Below are 23,507 nucleotides of genomic sequence, written 5' to 3' on the forward strand. Positions count from 1 at the left end.
GAGCAAACTTCACTAGCATCTACAAGGAAGTCCTCCAGCTGTGACAGGTGGGGATGACAACATTGTTGGAAGTTCCAGAAGGTCCTTGAGAGCTTTGGACAGAGGCTAGCCCTGACAGATGGGCATGGATGAACTCAGCAGTGGTCACCAAAGCCAGAGTTACAATAGCCAGTCTCAAAGTCCCTGTGCCAACAAGAATTCGTGAAGAGGCTCCAGATACCCTGTCTCTGGACTACGGTAGTGGGATTCTGGTGCAGCCTCCAAAGTTCCAGCTTTTTTTGTATTGTCCCAGTGGGCGTTACCTGTATGCTACCTGGGCTCACAATTTAGGATTGATTCATTAGCATACTGGAGCCATCTTGGGGTTGGTTATCTGAGCCTACCTTAAGTGTAGCTCATAGCAAGCTGCTTTGTGGCTGATTCCAATTTGCAAGCATTACGCTATCCCAAGTCACACAAAATGGTTTTCCTTATGATACTAACATTAAACTTGTTTTAAACTGTCTTACAGGAATTAGGAAATGCAGAGGATCAAAAAAACCACACAATAACACCTCTTCTTTGATACTACATAACTGTTTCAATTCTGATTATATTTTAATTCATATTTTTTAAAGATTTATTTATTTTTATTCATCCAACTACACTGCAGCCATCTTCAGACACACCAGAAGAGAGCATCGGATTCCATTACAGATGGTCATGAGCCACCATGTGGTTGCTGGGAATTGAACTCAGGACCTCTGGAAGAGCAGTCAGTGCTTTTAACTTCTGAGCCATCCCTTCAGCCCCTATTTCAATGCCTTGGTCTTCTGTTGGGGGAGGTATCTCTGCAAACACCAGTTTTGGTGGAGTAATGCTTCATGTGAATCAAGGAGGAAATCCAGTTCAACACAGCTCAGTAGCCAGTATTAGTTCAAGCTTCTAGTCCTACACTAGCATTTTACTTTAGGCATACAGTAACATTTTGAAAAAAGTTTCCTGGTGACAATTATCTCAATCTTGTGTGCACAGTAAAGCTTAAGGCATGACTAAATTGAAACTCTCTTGCAAAGTGCATGTGACCTCTTCCATAAGGATGGGTTCTAGAGCTCAAGGGCCTAGGGGAGGATCTGGTGTGGTCTCTGTTGTAGAGAGGTTCCTGCTGTGAAATATAATACATCATGGGTGTATGGTGGGCCCATGCCAAGGTGTCCCCCCCCCCTGAGAAATCATGCCGTGCAACAGATCTGCTATAAGGGATTTTATTTGGGGGAAAGAAAGGGAGCGAGGACCTAGAGAAGGGGTAGAGGCAGACGAGTGGACATGTAGACAGGCAGACCGATGGGACCAGAGACATGAGGATAGAGAAGAGGATGGGGCACGGAGAAGAAGTGAAAGGGGGAGAGAGAGATGGGCTGGGAACACATGGGCACACACACAGAGAGAGAGAGCTGGGGTGGCAAGTGGTCCTTTTATAAGTTGGCCCCGCACCTGGAGGCAGGTAATGGCAGCAGATGATGACGTAAGCCATTGCTAGGTCCTTAGGAGGTGGCCATGGAATCGCCTGTAAGCTAGCAGTCCCCAAACTATAAAGAACGTGTGACATTTCCCTGAAGTCTGGGTTCAGTGGACTGGAAAACAATGCTGAGGATTAAGGTTGAAGGAGGAGGAGTCTGGGAAAAAGTCCAGGCGATTCAGGCGTGGCCTGGCCTCACATATAACACAGGTTGTCAAGCTGTGCTTTCTGGGTGAAAAACAGGTGTAGGCATCTTCTGTTGAAGAGACAACTCTGAGTGTTTAACAGTCCTGGTTTCCCTAGCGCTTGTCTGTGAGTACAAGGGCCTAGTGCCCTCTACAGTTTTCCATAATCTAGGTCTCAGCTTTTACAATTAAATTGTTAATGTTATTGAACATCCAGATACATCTCGCTGACTACACTGGAAATAAAGAGCAAGATTCCTTTTAAAAATGGTTTATTATAAAGGATACAGGAAAACCACGTGAAATCTGTGTGATATAATTATTATATGAAGACTATCCTTGCAACCATCACTAATTTTAGAGAATTTATCAACTTGGTGGTGACACGCATCTGCAGTCCTAGAAACGGGATTCCTTGCGAGGTTGAGACTATCATGGGGCAGCATAGTCAGGTCCCCATCCCACCACCACCAATAATGATCAAGTAAAAACTATGAAGCATTTTTAGAAAAACAGAGAACTTGCCATTCACTCCAGAAGTCACAATACCCCTCTTCTCCCGAAAGAAGCAAGACAGTAATCTTATTCACAAGGACCATTTCCTTGTTGTCCCAATCACATTAACTATGTTCCATCCATAATTAATGACTATAAAATCACGTGGCTTACCTCATATACCTCATGGATTCTGGGGGTCAAAAATTCAAAGGCACAGCCAGTAATTAACACACTGATTTGGATGCTTGGTGATTCCTGTGGTGTGTAGCCCTACCAGTTTCAAACTACTAACGTGGGAACCCTGGGTGTAGCATTGGATGACGATGCCAACAATTGCCTATTACATGTCAGCCTAGGCCTGCAATGGCACATTACAGGCTCCATTCCATGGCTTTCAGGGAAGATGCGGCATCTGGTGTTGACCCAACAACTGGGGGCTGAACGAGGGCAGAGATAATTTTAGTCACACGTCTGAAAGCTGAGCCTGACTCTGATGGGGATCTCCATCTCAGAACAGAGCACCTCTCTGTGGTGTCTTGGGGGAGACCCAGGCTCTGTCACACTAATCAGATTTCTCACATGGTGACTCGGGATTCCAAAAGTGAGCGTGCGTTCAAGCAAGGAGGAAATGTCGGCATTTTTGTGGTAGAAGTCACTCATACTTACTTCCAGCTCGTTCTGTTGGCTACGACTGAGTTGGTGACTAAAGCCAGCTCAGATTCAAGGGGTGGGGTCATGTACAGGAATTGGCTGAAAGTTTTGCAGACAGGTTTTAAAGTCACGGTGCTTTCACTGCCCGTGACACGAATGACTTGTCATTAGTCATGACCTGACTGTTTCCTGGAACCGTGGTCATCTCTTTTTGCTTTTATTTGAAGGTCTTTGAAATCTGTATCAATTTGGCTGACCCTCTGGCTCTCCCACCCTTACAGTTCACTTGTTAAAGAGCATGGATCATGTATGCCCAGTTCCCTCTGGTCTAAATTTTACCTTAGAACTTTTGGTAATCAGAAGCAGCTCGGTGTGTTCTTCTGTTCTGCACAACGGGAAGAGGACTTCCCAGGACTGCTTGCTGCTTGTGTTTTGCAGCAAGACAGAAAGAAAATTAAGGGATGGCAGAAGAGAAAGAAGCCCGGAACTTGGAATCCAGCCTGGCTTTCCTTCTCACTGAGACTTCAACAGCACTGGTAAAGCCAAAAATCGCCCTCAGAGATGTGCGTTTTCCTAAAGACACCTCAAATAAAGACGTTAAAAACAGCAAATGAACCATATGTACATAGGGCCAGAATCCATGTTACCATGTGGCTTACCAAGTATTGCCACGCCTCTCTCATCCTTACACCTAAACAATACACCTCATTAGGTCACCTTATAACTTTACTTACAGCTGACATTTTTCTTTTAGATAAGCAAATTAAGCAAATCGGCTCCCGTGGTCTTTTATTTCTTAATTTTCTTAAGTAATTTAAATTACTTTAATTTTAGCTCTGCTTAGTCTTTAAACCTTGTCGTAAGTCACATCCTCTCAGCGACACACCTTAGAAAGTCACAGAATCGTGAGTCTAGCTGTCACAAAGATACCTAAGCGTGACTCTTAAAATGCTCGCATCTGGCCTTGTGTTGTATATACACGGTTGTGTAACCGCCTCTCCTACATTCTTCTCTCAAATCTAAAGCGTGTTCTTGCCCTTATAATAAATTTAATTGACTTTGCTTCACCCTGACTCAACCTGAAATGTCTTTCTGGGGCTTCGTCAAAGTCCACACTTCACTTGACTGCAGATCCCTAAGTGGGTAGAGGGAGCGTCTCAGGCTATTGGCAGCGATGCTGCACCTCATTTTCCCAAGGCTCCCAGCAGGCTTCAGGGTTTGAAACTGCTGGCAAGGTAATGTTGCCCCACTCATCTTGAGCCCCCATTTGTACTTGGTTTTTGCTACCTCAGCGGGTGCTGATGCTCAACGCCCAGCTTCCTTCATTCCTAGGAGATCAAACAAGATAACATCGGTTGGCAAGATGGCTCAATGTTTAAGGGCACTTGATAGCAAACCTGACACCTGAATTTGATCCCAGAGACTTACACAGTTGAAGAAGTGAACTGACTCCCATAGGTTTTTCTCAGATTTCCATATATGTATGCCCCTGGGTTTAATTAATTAATGTAAAAATATATTCTATTATTCTTTTGGTTTCTCTGTTGGATGCTTCATGCCTTGATCCACTGGCTATGAGCAGAAGGATGGCTCATTCTGTGAAACAGAATTGGGTGACTGGTCCCTTGTATGTATGGCCTTCACAAAGACAGACCGCCAGTCCCATTTTTTTTTAAAGCATTCATGATCCGATGGGCTTTGTACATAGAGTTCATCTAATTTTCTTCTCATCTTTTCTTTCTTTCACCGTTTAAATATGCTACCTTATTTCCTTCTGGCATAGAATGTGGCCACAAAAAATTATAACAATCTAATTTCTTTTTTTTTTTTTGGTTCTTTTTTTCGGAGCTGGGGACCGAACCCAGGGCCTTGCGCTTCCTAGGCAAGCGCTCTACCACTGAGCTAAATCCCCAGCCCAACAATCTAATTTCTGTCACCCCAAACTCATTGCTTTGCTTGTTTAGTTACAAAAACATTTTTATTGTTTTTCTTTCTGAAGAGTCTGAGAGTTTTAGAGGAATGTGTCCTAATGCTGATACGTCTAGATTAGTGTTCTCAATGAAATATGTTCCTTCAGTTTGTAGTTCCAAGCACATATTTTAATGTCAGTGGAGTTATTCTTCTCAAGAAAGAATAATTTTAATTATTTTAGCCAATACGCAAAGTGATGGGTTTCACTGTGACGTTTCCATACATACAGGTCATTATGTTTTGCTCTTTTTTTAGTCTGGACAGTTTCATTCTAACCTCTTCCCACTGATCCCCAAATACTCTCCCCTTCTGTTTATGTCCTGTATATCCTGATACCCGCACTCACTTCCTCTCCCCTCCTTTTTTGTTTCCTTCTCCCCTCTCACACTTCCTCCTTCTTCCTTCCATGTCAGTACAGATATGAGAGAAGATACTTGTCCTTTGTCGGATTTATTTTGCTTAACATAGTGATCTCCGGTTCTCTACGTTTCCTACAATGCCGTAATTTTGTTCTTTTCAACTGAATAATATTTCATTGTTTATGTATATATCATTTTATTTATCCATCCACCTGTTGGTAGATATGTAGGGTAGACACATATCTTGGCTATTATGAATAGAGCATCAATAAACATGAACGTGCAAACAGCTCTGTGGGGGCCGACTTAGGAGTAATAGAGCGGAAGCATACGATAGTTCTACATTTTGTGTTTTGAGGAACAGCCCCACTGGTTCCCATAGTGACTGCACCAGTTTACACTCACACCAGAGGTTAACAAGTGTTCCTCTTTCTGTACATCCTCTTTGGCATTTGTTGTCATTTGTTTTCATGGTGATAAACATTCTGATTGGGCTGAGACAGAGGTTCCAAGCGGTTTTGAACCACATTTCTCTGATAGCCAAGGATATAGGATGTTTTTCAAGCATTTCCTAATAATCTATGTGTCTTCCTTTAAGTGGTGTCTATTCATGAAGAGATTGCTCAGCCGTTAAGATCACTTATTGCTCTTCCAGAGAGCCAGAGGTCAGGTCCTACCACCTAAGTGACAGCTGATGACTGTCCAGTCCCAGAGAATCCAATGTCCTCATCTTCTGGCCTCTGTGGGCACCAGGAACACATGTGACACAGAAATATGTGCAGGCGAAACACCCAGACACATAGGTTTTAATTTTTAAAAAAATTAAAAGAAATGTCTGTTCGGTTAATTAGTCAGTTTGGGTGATTTAGGGGAGTATGGACCATTTGTATTTCTAGATTCTAGATTCTAGGTCAGTATAGCTGGCAAAACACTGTCTTATTCTGTAAGCAGCCTCATTCCGGTGCTTATTGTCTCCCTTGTTGTGCAGAAGGTCTTTTAAATTTGAAGTTGCATTTACCCATTTATGGATGTGTGTGGAAGAAAGGAGCGTGCATGTACAATAATGCATGTGTAAGGGCAGAGGACAGCTTGGAGGAGTGCATTGTCTCCTTTATCACATGCACCTTGGGACCGAACTCAGGTCGCCAGCCTTGGTGATGCACATCTCCTTTGCCTACTGAGACATCTCACCATCTCTGTGAAGACCTTTCAAGTTTCAAGCAATTCTATTTGCCCAGAGTTATTTTATAAGCAATCGGAGAACTTTTCCAAAAGTGCTTCCCTGACATAAAACTATTTTTTTCCTAGTTTCAACACTGTTGATAGGCCCTCACCATGATGGGTATGTGATTTCAGCTTTTTGTGTATGGAAGTATCAAGAACCATTTTGCGTTCAAAACAACAACAACAACAACAACAAAAAACAAAAAAACAAAACACCCAACATGTATGTTACACCTTTGATGCAATCATTGTGAAAGTTGGGCTTTTTAAAAAGTCCACTGATCATCAGTCAATAGAAATGAGGCATGACTCGTCATTGAGTATACGTGCTGTCCTGACCCACCTGGGAAAAGTGAATTTAAAAACGTGTTTCAGGGGAGGGATTTTATAAGCTGATTTTATCGTTCAGAACTACAGCAAATCATTTTATCTTAGTAGTTATAGAGTGATGCTCTCTTTTTCTTTTTTTCTTTTAGCTGGATATTTTAAGTATTTGCATTTCAAATGTTATTTCCCCTTTCCCGGCTCCCGGCTCCCACTCCTCCTCCCCATGTTTCTATGAGGATGCTCTCCCCGCCACCACTCCCACTTCACTGCCCTGGAATTCTTCTACACTGGGGAATGGAGCCTTCACAGGATCCTATTGATGCCAGACAATGCCATCTTCTGCTACATATGTGATGAGAGCCATGGATCCCTCCATGTATAGTCTTTGGTTGTTGGTTTAGTCCTTGGGAGTTTGGGGGATCTGGTTGGTTGATATTTTTGTTCTTCCTATGGGGCTGCAAACCCCTTCCATTCCTTCAGTCCTTTTTCTAACTCCTCCATTGGGGTCCCTGTGCTTAGTCTGATGGTTGGCTGCAAGCATCCTCATCTGTATCAGTAAGGACTAGCAGAGCCTCTCAGGAGACATCTATATCAGGCTCCTGTCAGCAAGAACTTCTTGGCATCAGCAGTAGTGACTGGGTTTGGTGGCAGCATATGGGATGGATTTCCAGATGAGGCAGTCTCTGGATGGCTTTTCCTTCAGTCTCTGCTCCACTCTTTGTCCCTGTATTTCCTTTAGACAGGAGTAATTCTGGATTAAAATTTTGAGAAGGGTGGGTGGCCCCATCCTCCAACCAGGGGCCTTGCCTTACCTCTGAATATGGTCTCTACAGGTTCTCCCTTCCCTTAGTTGGGCATTTCAGCTAATCTCATCCCTGTTGGGTCCTGGGAATCTCTTGCTTTCCTGGCATCTGAGACTTGGTGGCTATCTCCAGGTCGGCATCCCCCATTGCTACACACCTCTGTTCAATCCCTCTGTATATCATCCTTCTCTCCTCTCATACCTGATCCTGCTCCCCTTTTTTCCTCCCCCTCTTTATTCCTCCCAAGTCCCTCCCACCCTCTACTGCCCGTGGGTATTTTGTTTCCCCTTTTAAAAGGAAAGAAGCATCCAAATTTTGGTCTACTCCTTGAGCTTCATATGGACTGTGAATTGTATCTGAGCTTTGGGGCTAATCCACTTACAGTGAGTACATTCTATGTGTGCTCTATTGTGACTAGGTTATCTCACTCAGGATGATATTTTCTAGTTCCATCCATTTCTCTAAGAATTTCATAAAGTAATTGTTTTTAATAGCTGAGTAGTATTCCATTGTGCAAATGTACCACATTTTCTGTATCTATTCCTCTGTTGAAGGGCATCTGGGTTCTTTCCAGCTTCTGGCTATTAAAAATAAGGCTGCTATGAACATAGTGGAGCATGTGTCTTTATTATATGTTGGGGCATCTTTTGGGTATATACCAAGGAGTGGTATATCTGGGTCCTCAGGTAGAATTATGTACAATTTTCTGAAGAACCACCCGACTGATTTCCAGAGTAGTTGTACCAACTTGCAATCCCACCAATAATGGAGGAGTGTGCCTATTTCTTCACATTCTCACTAGCATTTGTTGTTACCTAAGTTTTATTTTAGCCATTCTGACTGGTGTGAGGTGGAATCTCAGTGTTGTTTTGATTTGCATTTCCTTAATGACTAAGAGTTAAACATTTCTTTAGGTGCTTCTTGGCCATTCAATATTCCTCAGTTGAGAATTCTTTGTTTAGCACTGTACCTATTTTTAATAGTGTTATTTGGTTCTCTGGAGTCTAATTTCTTGAGTTCTTTGTATATATTAGATACTAGCCCCCTATCAGATGTAGAATTGGTAAACATCTTTTCCTAATCTCTTGGTTGCTGTTTTGTCTTGATAGTATCCTGTCCCTTATAAAAGCTTTGCAATTTTATGAGGTCCCATTTGTCAGTTGTTGATCTTTAAGCACAAGCCATGGATATTCTGTTCAGAAAATTTCCTCCTGTGCCTATGTGTTCCAGGTTCTTCCCCACTTTCTAATCTATTAGTTTCAGTGTATCTGGTTTTAAGTGGAGGCCCTTGAGCCACTTGAACTTGAGCTTTGTACAGTGTGATAAGAATGGATTGGTTTGCATTCTTCTACATGCTGACCTCCAGTTGAACCAGCATCATTTGTTGAAAATGCTGTCTTTTTTCCCACTGGATGGTTTTAGCTCCTTTGTCAAATATCAAGTGACCATAGGTGTGTGGGTTCATTTCTGGATCCTAAATTCTATTCTATTGATATAACTGCCTGTCTCTGTACCAATACCATACAGTTTTTATCATGATTGCTCTGTAATACAGCTTGAGGTTAGGGATGGTGATTCCCCCAGAAGTTCTTTTATTGTTGAGGATAGTTTTGGCTGTCCTGGGTTTTTTATTATGCCAAATGAATTTGAGAATTGCTCTTTATAACTCTGTGAAGAATTTATTTGGGATTTTGATGGGGATTGCATTGAATCTGTAGATTACTTTTAGCAAGATGATCATTTTTACAATATCGATCCTGCCAATCCATGAGCATGGGAGATCTTTCCATCTTCTGAGATCTTCTACAATTTCTTTCTTCAGAGATTTGAAGTTCTTGTCATACAGATCTTTCACTTGCTTGGTTAGAGTCACACCAAGGTATTTTAATTATTTGTGACTATTGTGAAGGGTGTCCTTTCCCTAATTTCTTTCTCAGCCTGATTATCCTTTGAGTGGAAGAAGGCTACTGATTTGTTTGAGTTAATTTTATATCAAGCCATTTTGCTGAAGTTGTTTATCAGGTTTAGTTCTTCTCTGGTGGAAATTTTGGGGTCACTTAAGTATACTATCATATTATCTGCAAATTCTGATATTCTGAATTCTGTCTTTTCAATTTGTATCCCTTTGACCTCTTTTTGTTGTCTAATTGCTCTGGCTAGGCCTTCAAGTACTATATTGATTAGGTAGGGAAAGAATGGGTAGCCTTGTCTAGTTCCTGATTTTAGTGGGATTGCTTTAAGTTTCTTTCAATTTAGTATGATGTTTCTAGTAGGTTTGGTGTATATTGCTTTTACAATGTTTAGGTATGGGTGGTGAATTCCTGATCTTTCTAAGACTTTTATCGTGAAGGGGTGTTGAATTTTGTCAAATACTTTTTCACCACCTGAATGAGATGATCATGTGGTTTTTTTCTTTGAGTTTGTTTATATAGTGGATTACATTGGTGGATTTCCATATAATGAACCATTCCTACATCCCTGGGATGAAGCCTACTCAATTATGGTGAATACTTGTTTTGATGTGTTCTTGGATTCGGTTTGGGAGAATTTTATTGGGTATTTTTACATCAATAGTCATAAGGGAAATTGGTCTGAAGTTCTCTTTCGTTGTAGGGTCTTTGTGTTTCTATTTTGTGGAATAGTTTGAAGAGTATTGGTATTAGGTCTTCTTTGAATGTCTGATAGAATTCTGCACTAAATATATCTTGTCTGGGGCTTTTTTTGGGAAGGGAGACTTTTAATGATTGTTTCCATTTCTTTAGGGTTTATGAGACTGTTTAGATAATTTATCTGATCCTAGTTTAACTTGGGTACCTGGTATTTATCTAGAAAATTGTCCGTTTCATCCAGATTTTCCAGTTTTGTTGAGTATAGGCTTTTGTAGTACGATCTGATGAGTTTTTGGATTTCCTCAGTTTCTGTTGTTATGTCCTCTTTTTCATTTCTGATTTTGTTACTTTGAATACTCTCTCTCTCTCTCTGTCCTCTGGTTAGTCTGGCAAAGGATTTATCTATCTTGTTGATTTTCTCAAAGAGCCAGCTCCTGGATTTGTTGATTCTTTGTATAGTTCTTTTTGTTTCTACTTCATTGATTTCACCCCTGAGTTTGATTATTTCCTGCCATCTACTCCTCTTGAGTGTATTTGCTTCTTTTTGTTCTAGAGTTTCAGGGGTGCTTTCAAGCTGTTAGTGTATGCTCTCTTCAGTTTCTTTTTGGAGGCACTCAGACCTATGAGTTTTCCTATTAGTGTTGCTTTCATTGTGTCCCATATATTTGGGTATGTTATGCCTTCATTTTTATTAAATTATAAGAAGTCTTTAATTTCTTTCTTTATTTCTTCCTTGACCAAGTTATCATTGAGTAGAGCATTGTTCAGCTTCCTGTGTATATAGGCTTTCTGTTGTTTTTGTTTTTTATTGAAGACCAGCCTTTGTCTGTGGTGATCTGATAGGATGTAAGGAATTATTCAATCTTCTTGTATCTGTTGAGGCCTGTTTTGTGACCTATTATATGGTCAGTTTTGGAGAAGGTACCATGAGGTGCTGAGAAGAAGGTATATTCTTTTGTTTAGGATGAAATGTTCTATAGATATCTGTTAAGTCCATTTGGTTCATAACTTCTGTTAGTTTCTCTGTGTCTCTGTTTAGTTTCTGTTTCCATGCTCTGTCCATTACTGAGAGTAGGGTGTTGAAGTCTTCCAGTATTCTTGCATGTGTTGCAATGTATACCTTGAGCTTTAGTAAAATTTCTTTTATGACTGTGGGTGCCCTTGCATTTGGCGCATAGATGTTCAGAACTGAAAGTTCATCTTGGTATATTTTTCCTTTGATGAGTATGAAGTGTCCTTCCTTATCTTTTTTGATAACTTTTGGTTGAAAAGTCGATTTTATTTGATATTAGAATGGCTACTCCAGCTTGTTTCTCAGGACCATTTGCTTGGAAGCATTTTTTTTTTCAGCTTTTTACTCTGGGGTAGTGTTTGTCCCTGTCACTGAGGTTTGTTTCCTGTATGCAGCAAAATGCTTGTCCTGTTTAGGTATCCAGTATGTTTGTCTATGTCTTTTTATTGGGGAATTGAGTCCATTGATGTTAAGAGATATTAAGGAATAGTGATTGTTGCTTCCTGTTATTTTTGTTGTTAGAGGTGGAATTATGTTTGTATGGGTATCTTCTTTTGGGTTTGTTGCAAGAAGATTACTTTATTGCTTTTCCTAGGGTGTAGTTTCCCTCCTTGTGTTAGAGTTTTCCATCTATTATCTTTTGTAGTGTTGAATTTGTGGAAAGATATTGTGTAAATTAGTTTTATTTGGAACATCTTGGTTTCTCCATCTATGTTAATTGAAAGTTTTGCTGGATATAGTAGCCTGGGCTGGCATTCATGTTCTCTTAGGGTTTGTATGTCATCTGCCCCGGATCTTCTGGCTTTCATAGTCTCTGGTGAGAAGTCTGGTGTGATTCTGAAAGGTCTGCATTTATATGTTACTTGACCTTTTTCCCTTACTGCTTTTAATACTCTTTCTTTGTTTTGTGCATTCGATGTTTTGATTATTATGTGACAGGGCAGGTTTCTTTTCTGGTCCAGTTCATTTGGAGTTCTATAGTCTTCTTGTATATTCATAGGCATCTCTTTCCTTAGGTTAGAGACGTTTTCTTCTATAATTTTATTGAAGATATTTACTGGCCCTTTAAGTTGGGAATCTTCCCTCTCCTCTATACCTATTATCCTTAAGTTTGCTCTTTTCACTGGGTCCTGGATTTCCTGGATTTTTTTTGGGTTAGTAGCTTTTTGCATTTTGCATTTTCTTTGACTATTGTGTAATGTTTTCTATGGTATCTTCTGCCTCTGAGATTCTCTCTTCTATCTCTTATATTCTGTCGGTGATGTTTGCAACTATGTCCGTGATCTTTTACCTGTTTTCTACCTCCAGGGTTGTCTCCCTTTGTGATTTCTTTATTGTTTCTATTTCCATTCTTAGATCCTGGATGACTTTGTTCAATTCCTTCACCTGTTTGGTTGTGTTTTTCTGCAATTCTTTAAAGGGTTTTTTTTTGTTTCCTCTTTAAGGGCTTCTACTTGTTTACCTGTGTTCTGTGTTTCTTTAAGGGTGTTATTTATATCCTTCCTAAAGTACTTTATCATCATCATGAGATGTTATTTTAAATCTAAATCTTACTTTTCCAATATGTTGGGATATCCAGGACTTGCTGTGGTTGTCGGACTAGGCTGATGATGCCAAGTAGCCTTAGTTTCTGTTGCTTAGGTTCTTGCCTTTGCCTCTTGCCTCTTACCATCTGGTTATCTCTGGTGTTAGTTGGTCTTGCTGTCTCTGACTAGAACTTGTCCCTCCTGTGGGCCTGTGATCTTAGGCATGAGATCACTCCTGGGAGACCAGCTCTCTCCTGGCAGGATTTGGGTATGGAGGGTCGTGAGACAGCCTTAGCTCCAGGGTCAAAAGGAGACTGGCAGTATCCTGTCCCCAGCTGCTCTGCAGTTCCTGTGCCCTGTGTGCTCCTGGCCAGTTCCTCTTTGGATGGTTATTGGTGTGAAAATGGTGGTCTCACGTGAGGGCTTAGGAGTGACAGCACTTCTGGGAAACCAGCTCTCTCTGGGCAGAATTTGGGTACGAGGGCTGTGGGACAGCTTTAGGTTCCAAATCACTTTATAACAGGGCTATTTAATATGTAAACTGCATTGCAATTGAGAACATGAAGTATAGTTTTAATGAAAATAAATGAAAAAAACCCCACACCAAACCAGGTTTGGTGGTACACACTGTTAATCCCAGCACTGCAGAGGTAAAAGTAGGTGGATCCCTTTGGGTTCAAGACTAGCCTGATCTCTTTATAGCAAGTTCCAGACCAGTTCTCTTAGTTTTTTTTTCTTGTCCCTGTGACAGAATACTTGTTTGGTATTCATCAGAGAAGACTGCTCGGACATGGGTGTAAGCCAATAGAAGGTCTTTATTAGCTAGCCAGCGATTAAGCTGGGTGTTCAGGATCCTAGTGTAGCACAGACCCTTTCTCAGTGTGAGATTTTAAGCACAAAAAGAAGTCCTGGGTGGCATACTTCAGTTAACAAGAACAATTAGTTAGAAGAGAAGCTACGCAAGCTAAAGAGCAAGGCCAGTACATTTTGAGACTTTCCTAGAGCCATTTGGACTTTGATGGTTATGCCTTTGCTTGAGTTTTGGCCGCTGGTGGTCTGTCTATAGTGTGAGTTTTGCATGGGCCTCAGTTGTACTAAAGTCTGGGACCCCGTTATATTTTTTCTTCTTTTAACTTTTCTCTTTCAGCGGGTCACGTGGAGGCTGCTTCTAGCCTGCCGTCTCACCTGGAAGAAGGACATCTTTTGAACTACAGTTGGTAGTATTTGTGTTGTTTCCATAGCTTACACCCTTCAAACCTTTCTCCTCTTCAAGGATAATATACACTCTATATACTGGATTTTTTTTTTGTCTATGTTAAATATCTGCCACTTTATCCTTGTGCTGGTTGGGTTTTGTCCTTTTGTTTGTCAGATTAACACAAATCAGGATCATCTGGGAAGAGAAACCTCAATTGAGACAATGCTTGGTCTTTGGGGAAGTCTGTGGGGGCATTTTCTTGATTAGTGATTTATATAAGAGGGCCTCAGATGACTGTGTACCAATTCTGGATTATGTAAGAAAGCAAGCTGAGCAAGCCAGGAGCAAGTCAATGAGCAGCATTCCTCCATGATCTCTGCTTCCATTTCTGATTCCAGATTGGTGCCTTGACTTTGTCAATGATGGGCTACAAACTGTAACCTGAAATAAATCCTTCCCTCCCAGAATTGCTTTTGGTCATGATATTTTTATTACAGCAATAGAAAGAAAACTAGGGCTGAAATTGGTACCAGAGAATGGGATGTTACTGTGACAAACCTGTCCCTGTTGTTTGGGGGAAGATTTTAAAAGCCATTTGTGCTCAATGCTTAGTGGGATGTTTAATGGGAGCTTGGAAGGCCAGAATGTTGAGAGACATGCAGACATTGAAGGCCTGTCTTGTGACCTCTCAAAGGGAAGTTGGGGCCTCATTGAGACTGTTCCTCTGATGATTTCTGGTCAGCTAGGGCTAAAGAACCAGCTGTGGTTAACAAGGGACCATCTCCATTGAAGTGAAAAGTTTGTTTTCCTATAATGAATTGCTGGCTAGCTGGAACTAAGAAATCTGATGTTACTAAAGACTGGCCAGAATCATTAAAATGAAATCTGAGAGTATTTCCTTGGGATGATCACACAGAAACTGTGATCCATGGTAGTCATGGCTACATCTCATGCTGGTAGCCAATTTTGGTAAGAGTCTTCCATATGGTTCTGGGTTTGGTGTCATGAAAACTGCAAGATTGACAGGAAGCCTGAAGATCACTAGTGAATCCCAGAGGACAGATAAGGAGCTACACAATTTTATTTACCCTACTAGATGTTGGTTTTGCTTTGCTCTGGTTATCCCTCTTGTAATGAGAAAGTATTTAATTAATTTATTTTATTTTACAGAAACCTAATATTGAGAGACTTTTGACTTAGAGATGTTGGGGTATTTTTTTTTAAAAAACTGAACTTTTAAAGTTTTTTGAACTTTTTAAATACTGTGAGACTTTTAAAGTTATATTTCATATTAACCCAACATTTTGGGGATAAACAGAAAGGAAAGTTTATGGTTTAATAGTGACAGGTTTGTGTCAAATTGACAAGGCGTCAACTGTACTGGTGAGTTTCTTGTCAACGTGATATAAGCTAGGAAGAAAAACCTCAAAAGATAAAATGCCTCTGTTAGATTAGCCTGTATACAAGTGTGTTGAAGATTTTCTTGATCGTTGATCCATGTGGAAGGCCCACTGCATTTTGCTTTTTCTGTGCTAGGGATCAAGCTCAGATTCTTATCCTTATGTAGCAAGCACTGAGCCATCTCCCCAGCCTTCTCATTGCATTGGTTTTTGCTGTTGTTGTTGTTGCTGGTGGGGTTTTTGCCTGTTTTATTTCAAACCATGACTCATATACTTTCCTGAGACTGTTTTCATGTAAAATATGTTTTCCTACATTTTTGATCTGGTGTAAGACAGCTTTTCCAACACATTGTGTTCCAATTGTTCTATATTCTCAGCTGACTTTCTCTTGCCTCTCTTCTTGTCTACTCCAGTATGCTTCATACTCAGCTGTTGTCCTCAGAGTGGACCCTTTCCTGCAAGAGAAGGTTCCATGCATTGTTTTCCAAAGTTCCTTCAGTCCCGTCACTCAGCCTCTCTCCCTCTGCTAGCACACATCTCATGAGGAGCCTCTTGCTTCCTACAGGTTTTGAAGGAAGAAATATCTTCTGTTTCTGATGTGATCCTCAACTGGACTGGCTGGATCTTCCAGTAAACACCCTGGGCTACTCTGGAGTTCTCTGGATGCCTCACTGATTCCTAACACTGATACCACAAACATTTCAGGGTGGTGAACTTATTAGTGTCATTTGCTCTATCTTGGAAAGTCCGAAGACATAATTTCCCTCAGATATGTTATTGATGCTTCTTCTGGATGTTTCTGGGGATTTTCTGTTTGTTTCCTCTGCTTTAATATGGTAGTGTTTTCTCTGTTTTGTATGAGGACTAAATAACTGTTATGGCTTGTCATCTTCGCTGAATTAACCTCTAATACTCTTTAAAATGCTTAAGTGTGATCTTGAAAAGCACATACCCAGCTAAAGGCATCATTTTGTAGCCATCAAGTATCAACACCTCTAGCCATGTCTGCAGCTACCAATGTCTCTTACTTGTGTGTACACTGTTATCACAGCCCTAGCTTCTCACCCATACGGTGCCACCCCAGTAGTGGCTGTTTTAAAATATTCAGTCAGGTCACTGTCACTTCTCAGCTTAATTTCTAGTTTTCAAGGTCTAGAACCTGGCCTGTTGTTTCCCTCTGACCTCCTTTCCATTGAATTAGGCTGTTTCAGGCTTCTGGCCTCAAATATTTATTTCAGGGTATTTGTGTTGCTGACCTTGAGTTTCACCTCCTTTATTCCTTTTGGTCTCTGTTCAGATGACATCCATGTACTAAAGCCATCCTTGATTTCACCTAAATCTTTACTGACAAATACAATTACCTCCCCCCCGCCCATTCCTAACTTCCTTTACAGTACCTTTAAACCATGTTATGCATATATATTTTCTTTCTATTCATTTCAATAAAAATGCCATGAACATAAAGAACATTGGACTCTTACGAGTCCTGATTCAGGTCCAGCACAAAACTGGCACTCAATAGGAATCTGTTAACTGATTGAATGAGTGACTAAATAAAACATAAAGTATCTAGCACCCAATAGGTATTCAAGAAAAAAAAATCTCTCTCTGCGTCTCTATCTCTGTCTCTCTTCTGTAAAGGAAAAGAAACTGACCTCTCTAGGCAATGCAGTGTTCTCTAATATAGAAAAATCAACAATGGAAATACATGTGTAGTTAGACAAACAGCTTAAAACATTGACACAAAAGCCAAAAGCAGGGGATGGTCTAATAAACCAAACACAGTAGTCAAGATGAGGATCTGAGAAGAGGCTGCGAAACCTGTCAACAAACTGACTTCCATCACCCCAAACTCCCAAACACACACTCTGAAACACTGACACTAAGAATGTACCCAGGGCCTTAAGACAAAAAGTCAGGATATTAATCAGATAGGGTTAATGTTCTAAGAGGAAAGAGCCACCTTGTAAGAACACAGCAAGAAGGAAGCTATTGGCTAAAGATACTTGGAGCCCTGGTGGGAAACATCTTTGAAGTTGGGTCTGATAGTACAGGCCCATAATACGATCTACTGGGAGACCCAAGTTCAAGGCCAGCAACGCAGTAAAATCCTATCAATAAAGGAATTGGGGGGCTATAGTTTAGTGATAAGTCATCTGCTAAATACATGGGGGTTTGGAGTTCAGTTCAATTGCTTACACAGCAAGAAAAAGGAAGGGGAGGGAAACTCAAAATGGTCTTTACAGAGCCCTGATCTTGTGCTTCCCTGATTCTATCATTGTGATAATACATTTTTGTTATCTAGACCAAGGTGCTTGGAGAAGCCTAATCCAGCCACAGAGGGATCAGTAGCAGCAGGCTAGACAGTGTAGTAGTTTGTTATAGTAACCCAAGTGCCTAAGCGGACTAATACAACTGGATATGCAGAATATGTTATTTAAAAAGTATCCAGAAAGAAAACAAATCTGGAGTTCTCCCACATTTCAGTTTTTGCTGGCATGCATAAAAGATACAGATTCTAAGAAAATATGCCCCCCACCCCAAGAGAGCACAACTGTTTGAAGACTATTAGGGGGTAAATCAATTTCAGGTAGAAAAGTAACAGAATAGCTATAAAAGTTAAATATGTAGCAGTGTTTATTCATGAGTACTTTAATCGAATTTACTTGTCAAAGTAGTCAAGTGTTATAAACAGATTAGTCAGAAAAGATTCAGGGCTTGCTCTGAATCTAGGACAAGCTGGAATATAACACACACACACACACTTAGTGTCATGAGTACACTTGTCTGCATGATGACTGTGCTTTCTGGGCTTACATCAGTTTCCCTTTGACATTCGTGATACAATGTTGAGTTTTAACCATTATTTTTCAACGTATAGGGGCATGGAATACCACTGGCTCCCTCTCACAAAACATTTCTTCAATTCGGAGGCTATTTCAATTCAGAGGCACAATAAATCTAGACACACCCTATACTATGCTGAAGTTGGGCTGCTCTTTTCGACTAAGCAGCAGATTCTCATTTCCACAACCTAGTGTATGAATTGGGGGGGGGGGGGAGAAAGAGAAAGGACATGGCTACTCTCTGGTATGGTGGAGGAGAAAGTTTATTGTAGGTAAAAGGGAGAACATAACCAGAGGCAGAGAAATCCGGCAGAGTCCAGAGCAGGCTTGACCAGGAGCTATGTGAGAACAGGTATAGGAAGGGAGTGAGGACAGCCAGGAAATAGATGCAGCAGCCAAGAGGGCAAGAGATAAAAAAAGGTCAGGTAACCAAAACGGCTGGATTCTATAGGGAAGAGCCTCTAGGGGAAAGGCAGCCCAGTCCCTGGGTTGGAGAGTTCAAGGGTAGAGCGTTGGGCATACTAACCCTAACAGGAAGTCCCATAAAAGGTAGGGACTGAGAGATGTTGAAAGAACCTGGCTGTGTTAAATAGTCACCTGAGGTATTAGTCCCAGGGTTTGAGACTTGAGTGTATAGTCTCCACCAGCGGTGGGGGTCTTCTCTCTCTTGGATTCTGATGACTTAGCTGTTAAATAACATCTTTATATATGAGGATGGAAACGGGGAGGGGGGAGAAGACAACTTGCTTAATATCCCGTTTCACTTAAAGTTTAACGAGAAGAATAAAATCAGTAAACTAAATTGGGGATTCTGGTTTGCTAGCCACTGGCCACTCAGCACAAGTCAAGTCTCAAGCACCTCAAGGAAACCAGTAGTTAGGTGAACAACAAGAACAAGAATAACACACACACACACACACACACACACACACACACACACACACACACACACACACACAAACACACACACCATGCTAGTAGCTCAGGAGGGATGACTAACACTATTTCAGCCATCTCAGATTCCTTGAGGACTGGGGTACTGGGACAGCAGTTACAATGCACACTGCCCACTATGGGCCACTGCAGCTTCGCGTGGGCGGCATGACCCTCGTGAGTCGCAGTAGGACCGTGAAAGCCGCCATGACCCCTGCGGGCCTCCGTAGAAGCGCGTTCTCAAGATGGCCTCTCGGGGGCCCCGTGGCACCCCACTCTAGCGTCGCGCTCCGCGACAGTGCGGCCTAGAGACAACTCCGCGCGCCGCTTCCGGGGATGGGAGTGGCTCTGCCCAGCTCCGCCCATCTCGGGCGGGCACTCCTCTTCATCGGTCCCCGCCCGTCAGTCCGCCCGGTGGGGCGGGCCACAGACCCGGCCTGGGCAGCTGCACCGGGAACGCTGAACCGGGAGGCATCTGGCCGGCCATAGGGCCGGGACGCACAGGCGGTGGCACCATGTTCTCTCTCAAGCCGCCCAGACCCAGCTTCAGGTCCTACCTCCTGCCGCCGCCCCAGGTAAGCGCTCGCGGCTCCGCGGGCTGCTCGGGACTTAGACCGGAGCCAAGCGCGCCTCCGGGCAGCCACGGGCGCAGTAGAAACTTGTAGAGTTCGGCGGCGGCCATTCTCTGGCCGAAGTCCTGCGGTCCCTAGTCTTGCCTTGGGACGAGATCGTAGGGACGGTCCCGAGCTGCATTTCATTCCTTCCTTCGGGGCTGGGCACCGACCCTGCTGTGACTGCCAGATGGTTGCAGCGCTGTGGACACCTCGCAGAGCTTACCTGTCTAGTAGCTGTGAATTCTTGAAAGCGGCTTGGGCTGTTGTAAATATGTTTATTGTGAGGCTCTCAAGTCGATGAGTAGATCTTAAAACGATCTCTATTTGGACTTGAGAGAGTTTTAAGTAGGGGATATATGTCTGTCGCATGTGTCATCACTTAGAAAATTTGCCTTGGTATCTTGTGACAGGGCGGTATTTGGATTTCTCTTTATTTTGTTCCTGTATTTCAGACTGACGATAAGATCAGTTCCGAACCGAAGATTAAAAAACTGGAGCCAGTTCTTTTGCCAGGTAAATTTCAGAATTTGAATGTGTACAGACTGAGATTGTACGTTATAGTATTATGTAGTTATCTTTCCCTTTCTATTATTTTTAACTTTCTCCAGTTAAAAAACTTAAGTGAGTAGAGAAGGAGTTGGCTAGACATAATTGATGTTTGTCTCGGAAAGTTTAAAGTACAATAGAAGACTTTCAAGAGCGTGACCATCTTATTTCTTTTCTGTCTTCTGAAATGTTAGCTTTGAAAGAAGCATCTACTTGAGTCGTGAAAATTCTTTTGCTCTACATATGTGCTGCCACCTAATGAAATCGTGATTAATAATCAAATCATCATCTTAATGTGTTATGATAGTATGAAAAGCATGATTGTGTCTCTAAGGTAATTGACTTACTCTGTAATTGGTTTGTGAAGTTGTCAGCTGTCTGCAAATTTGCTTGTTTCAGTTTAGAACTTTGTTTCCCAGTAGGGACACTATTGACCTTTCAGGCTGGGCAATTCTTTGTTGTGTGAGGAGCTGTCCTGAGCTGACAGCCACCCCTACATCCTTGGTCTCTATCTGTTCCATGACAGTAGTACCCCGTCTTCTGCTAACTAGCTGTCATGTCCTAGGTACAACCAGAATGTCTCCAGGCATTGCTCTCTCTCTCTCTCTCTCTCTCTCTCTCTCTCTCTCTCTCTCTCTCTCTGTGTGTGTGTGTGTGTGTGTGTGTGTGTGTGTGTGCCTCTTAGGGTCATTCTCAGGTTGGAAATCACTTGTTAAGAACACATTTACCTTAGAGACCTTACAAATAGAAGTTGGGATTCATAGTAAACCATTTTACAATGTGGAAAAACTATTATTTGGTTACTATTTTTGAATTGTGTAGCAATTACACAATAACTAAAGAAAAATCAGTTTTTTAATAAGGTTACTGGGGCAAATAGCCAGACATTCAGGGAGGGCTATCTATCTTAAGCTTAAATTGTGATCAATACCAGTTTTCTATGTCAGAAAAAAGAAATCTCAAAACCATTACTTAAATAAGAGAGTTAAGACTTCATTGATAGTAACAACAAATGTGGAAACTTAAAATGTGTAGTAAATAGAGATGATTAAAGTGTCAGCCTTTGGTTCCGTACGGTAGATGCCAATTCTTAAAAGTTCTTTTAGACTACGAGAGTTATATTTTTTCTGGCCTTTGTTGGTCTTTCTCTCGGCATTGACTAACGAACCCTTTCTGCCGTTCTGAGAGTGAGCTGAAGCAGTACTGAGTAACCCTTGCCCTGTGCAGGCCCCATGTTGGTATTCGCCACTGTAGGCATTTTAGAGACATCCAGGGAAGCAGTATGTGTGCTGACTGAGGCCTGGGAGCCGATGAACTCTGCCTTTCCTTTGAACTGGCCTGCTTCTTAGACAGCCAGTCCCCTCCTCAGCAAGTCTGTGCTGTGACACTAAAAAAACAATATAGTCTTAGCTATACTCATCTTCTGTTATTTTTTAAAACTAGCTTTTAAACTTAAGCTATGCTTAGGAAAAGTGTGAGTATGAATATGGTTGAAGAATTTTCTTAGTGAAGAATTAGTCTTTGAAATTACTAAAAAAAAACAAAACAAAACATAATAATACCATTTCTGGGGAAGGTTTCAACCCCAGTTTCTGACTGTGAGTAGTAAACTTTTCTTAGATATAAGTATTAATTTTTCTTTCATGAAAGCTCATGTTACATTTAAACTATACGTGCATGAATGGTAACACTGATTGATGTCCAGTTTTTCTTTGCTCCTTGTTTATCCCTACAGAAGACTGAGCTGATCCTGACTATAAAGGCTTGCCCCTTGCCTAACCTCTGCTGTTCTTACCATCTTGTACTCACTTTCCCAATGCTCTTTGAGGTTGTGTTTTGGCTGATCATCCCATTCTGGTCTCCTTTGCCTGCCTTAACTCTAATGCCAAATCTGCAATCATTACTAAACCAAAGTTGTATGTCTTCAGCCTACAACATGGTACTCTACACACGTAATCTGGAAAACAAGTAGAAAGTATTGTGATGTAACAACCTAGACTGGGTGATGAGGTTTGTAGCTCATGGTAGAGTATGTGCTTAACATGCTTAGCATGTACAGGTCACTGGGTTTGCCCCACCACCACCATAAAAAATGACAGTGAACAAACCATAAAGACTTAAGCTAGAATAGCACTTTTTACTGAGGGCTTGGCTAATACAGTTCTGGCCTTTATTGCCGTCAGGAGCAAGAAAAAAATGTTCTCAAGTCTGCTGTGGCTTTCTTTACCCAGGTACAAAGAACAAGAAGTAATTGTTCAGTGATATAGTATCATACACTACATTTTGGCTTACTGCCTTAGGTCCAAGGATATCCTACTTCAGTTGCCCCAAGTTTGAACTTTTAATTCAATGAGCAGATGAAAATTAGAACACAAAATCAATTGTTTACTTGTGTGCCTTGATCATGTGCTTCATTGGGCCTTAGTGCCAAGTTTAAAATGTTCCCCATCATTTATTAAGTGAAGAAAATTGAAGAAAATTGTGAGTAATTGAATTCAGATTCTGGTTTATCTTAGTAATTTTCAACTTTCCTGGTTCATGAAGTTCTTTGAGATGGGGATTGTATCAAGTATAGCTTTGTGATCCTGATATCTTCGAAGTGCCTGAAATGTGACATTGTGCTATCACTGAGTGAATGACTGAACAGAAGGACCCCACCCTGCTTAAACTGTTACCTTAGGTATGCCTGCATGCAGATACCAACTCCTGGATTAAGAGCAAGAGAAACACTGCTATTTCATTCTAGACATCACAAGAGAATTACATCTGAACCTGCAATTGGGGTAAAGTACTGTGTCAGCTTAGTTACCATGTGAGCCGGCATTCTCTTTGCCATTAGCTTGTTATTTGAATTCTGTTCTCTTATTGTATAGATGCCAGTCATTTCATGCTTTTAGAAAGTAGAGAGTATTACAATCAAGACTCGACTCTGTATGTATTGATGTATGGGAACATATGAAGACTATCTGGGTTTTGTATAAAGAAAAAGGTTCCTGAAGTACAGTGAATCTGGGTGACAACAGGGCCCGAGGGGGTTCCAAGCTTCCCAGACAAGTAGAAGGTTGTGATCTGATAAGTGATTCCTAAATTCCAGGCAGGGCCTGAACGATGTTTGAGACAATCATCCACCCACCCATCCACCCATCCACCCATCCATCCATCCACCCATTCATCTATCTCTGTCTGTCTGTCTGTCTGTCTGTCTGTCTGTCTGTCTATCTATCTATCTATCTATCTATCTATCTACCTATTTATCTATCTATCTGATTGGTTGAAATCATATTGTCCAGCCTGGTCTCAAACCCTT

At 41.5% G+C, this 23,507-nt stretch overlaps 1 protein-coding gene across 3 annotated transcripts in view; it reads left to right on the top strand.

Annotated features, from left to right (window-relative positions):
- Nucleotides 1–19,544: 19,544 nt before the first annotated feature.
- Mtmr10 (myotubularin related protein 10) overlaps nucleotides 19,545–23,507 on the top strand; it is a 51,483-nt gene continuing 47,520 nt past the window's right edge. Inside the window, exons 1-2 of one of the 3 annotated variants that reach the window (NM_001100846.1) lie at nucleotides 19,545–19,615; nucleotides 20,107–20,167. In NM_001100846.1, the coding sequence (NP_001094316.1) occupies nucleotides 19,556–19,615; nucleotides 20,107–20,167 (121 nt within the window). In that variant the 5' untranslated portion in view covers nucleotides 19,545–19,555. Of the gene's footprint in view, nucleotides 19,616–20,106; nucleotides 20,168–20,396; nucleotides 20,535–22,882; nucleotides 22,984–23,507 lie in introns of those variants that run through there. The other 2 variants (XM_039079931.2, XM_039079929.2) reach the window with 2 other exon arrangements.

The sequence above is a fragment of the Rattus norvegicus genome, chromosome 1 (genome assembly GCF_036323735.1).
Source record: "Rattus norvegicus strain BN/NHsdMcwi chromosome 1, GRCr8, whole genome shotgun sequence".
NCBI classification, from domain to species: Eukaryota; Metazoa; Chordata; class Mammalia; order Rodentia; family Muridae; genus Rattus; species Rattus norvegicus.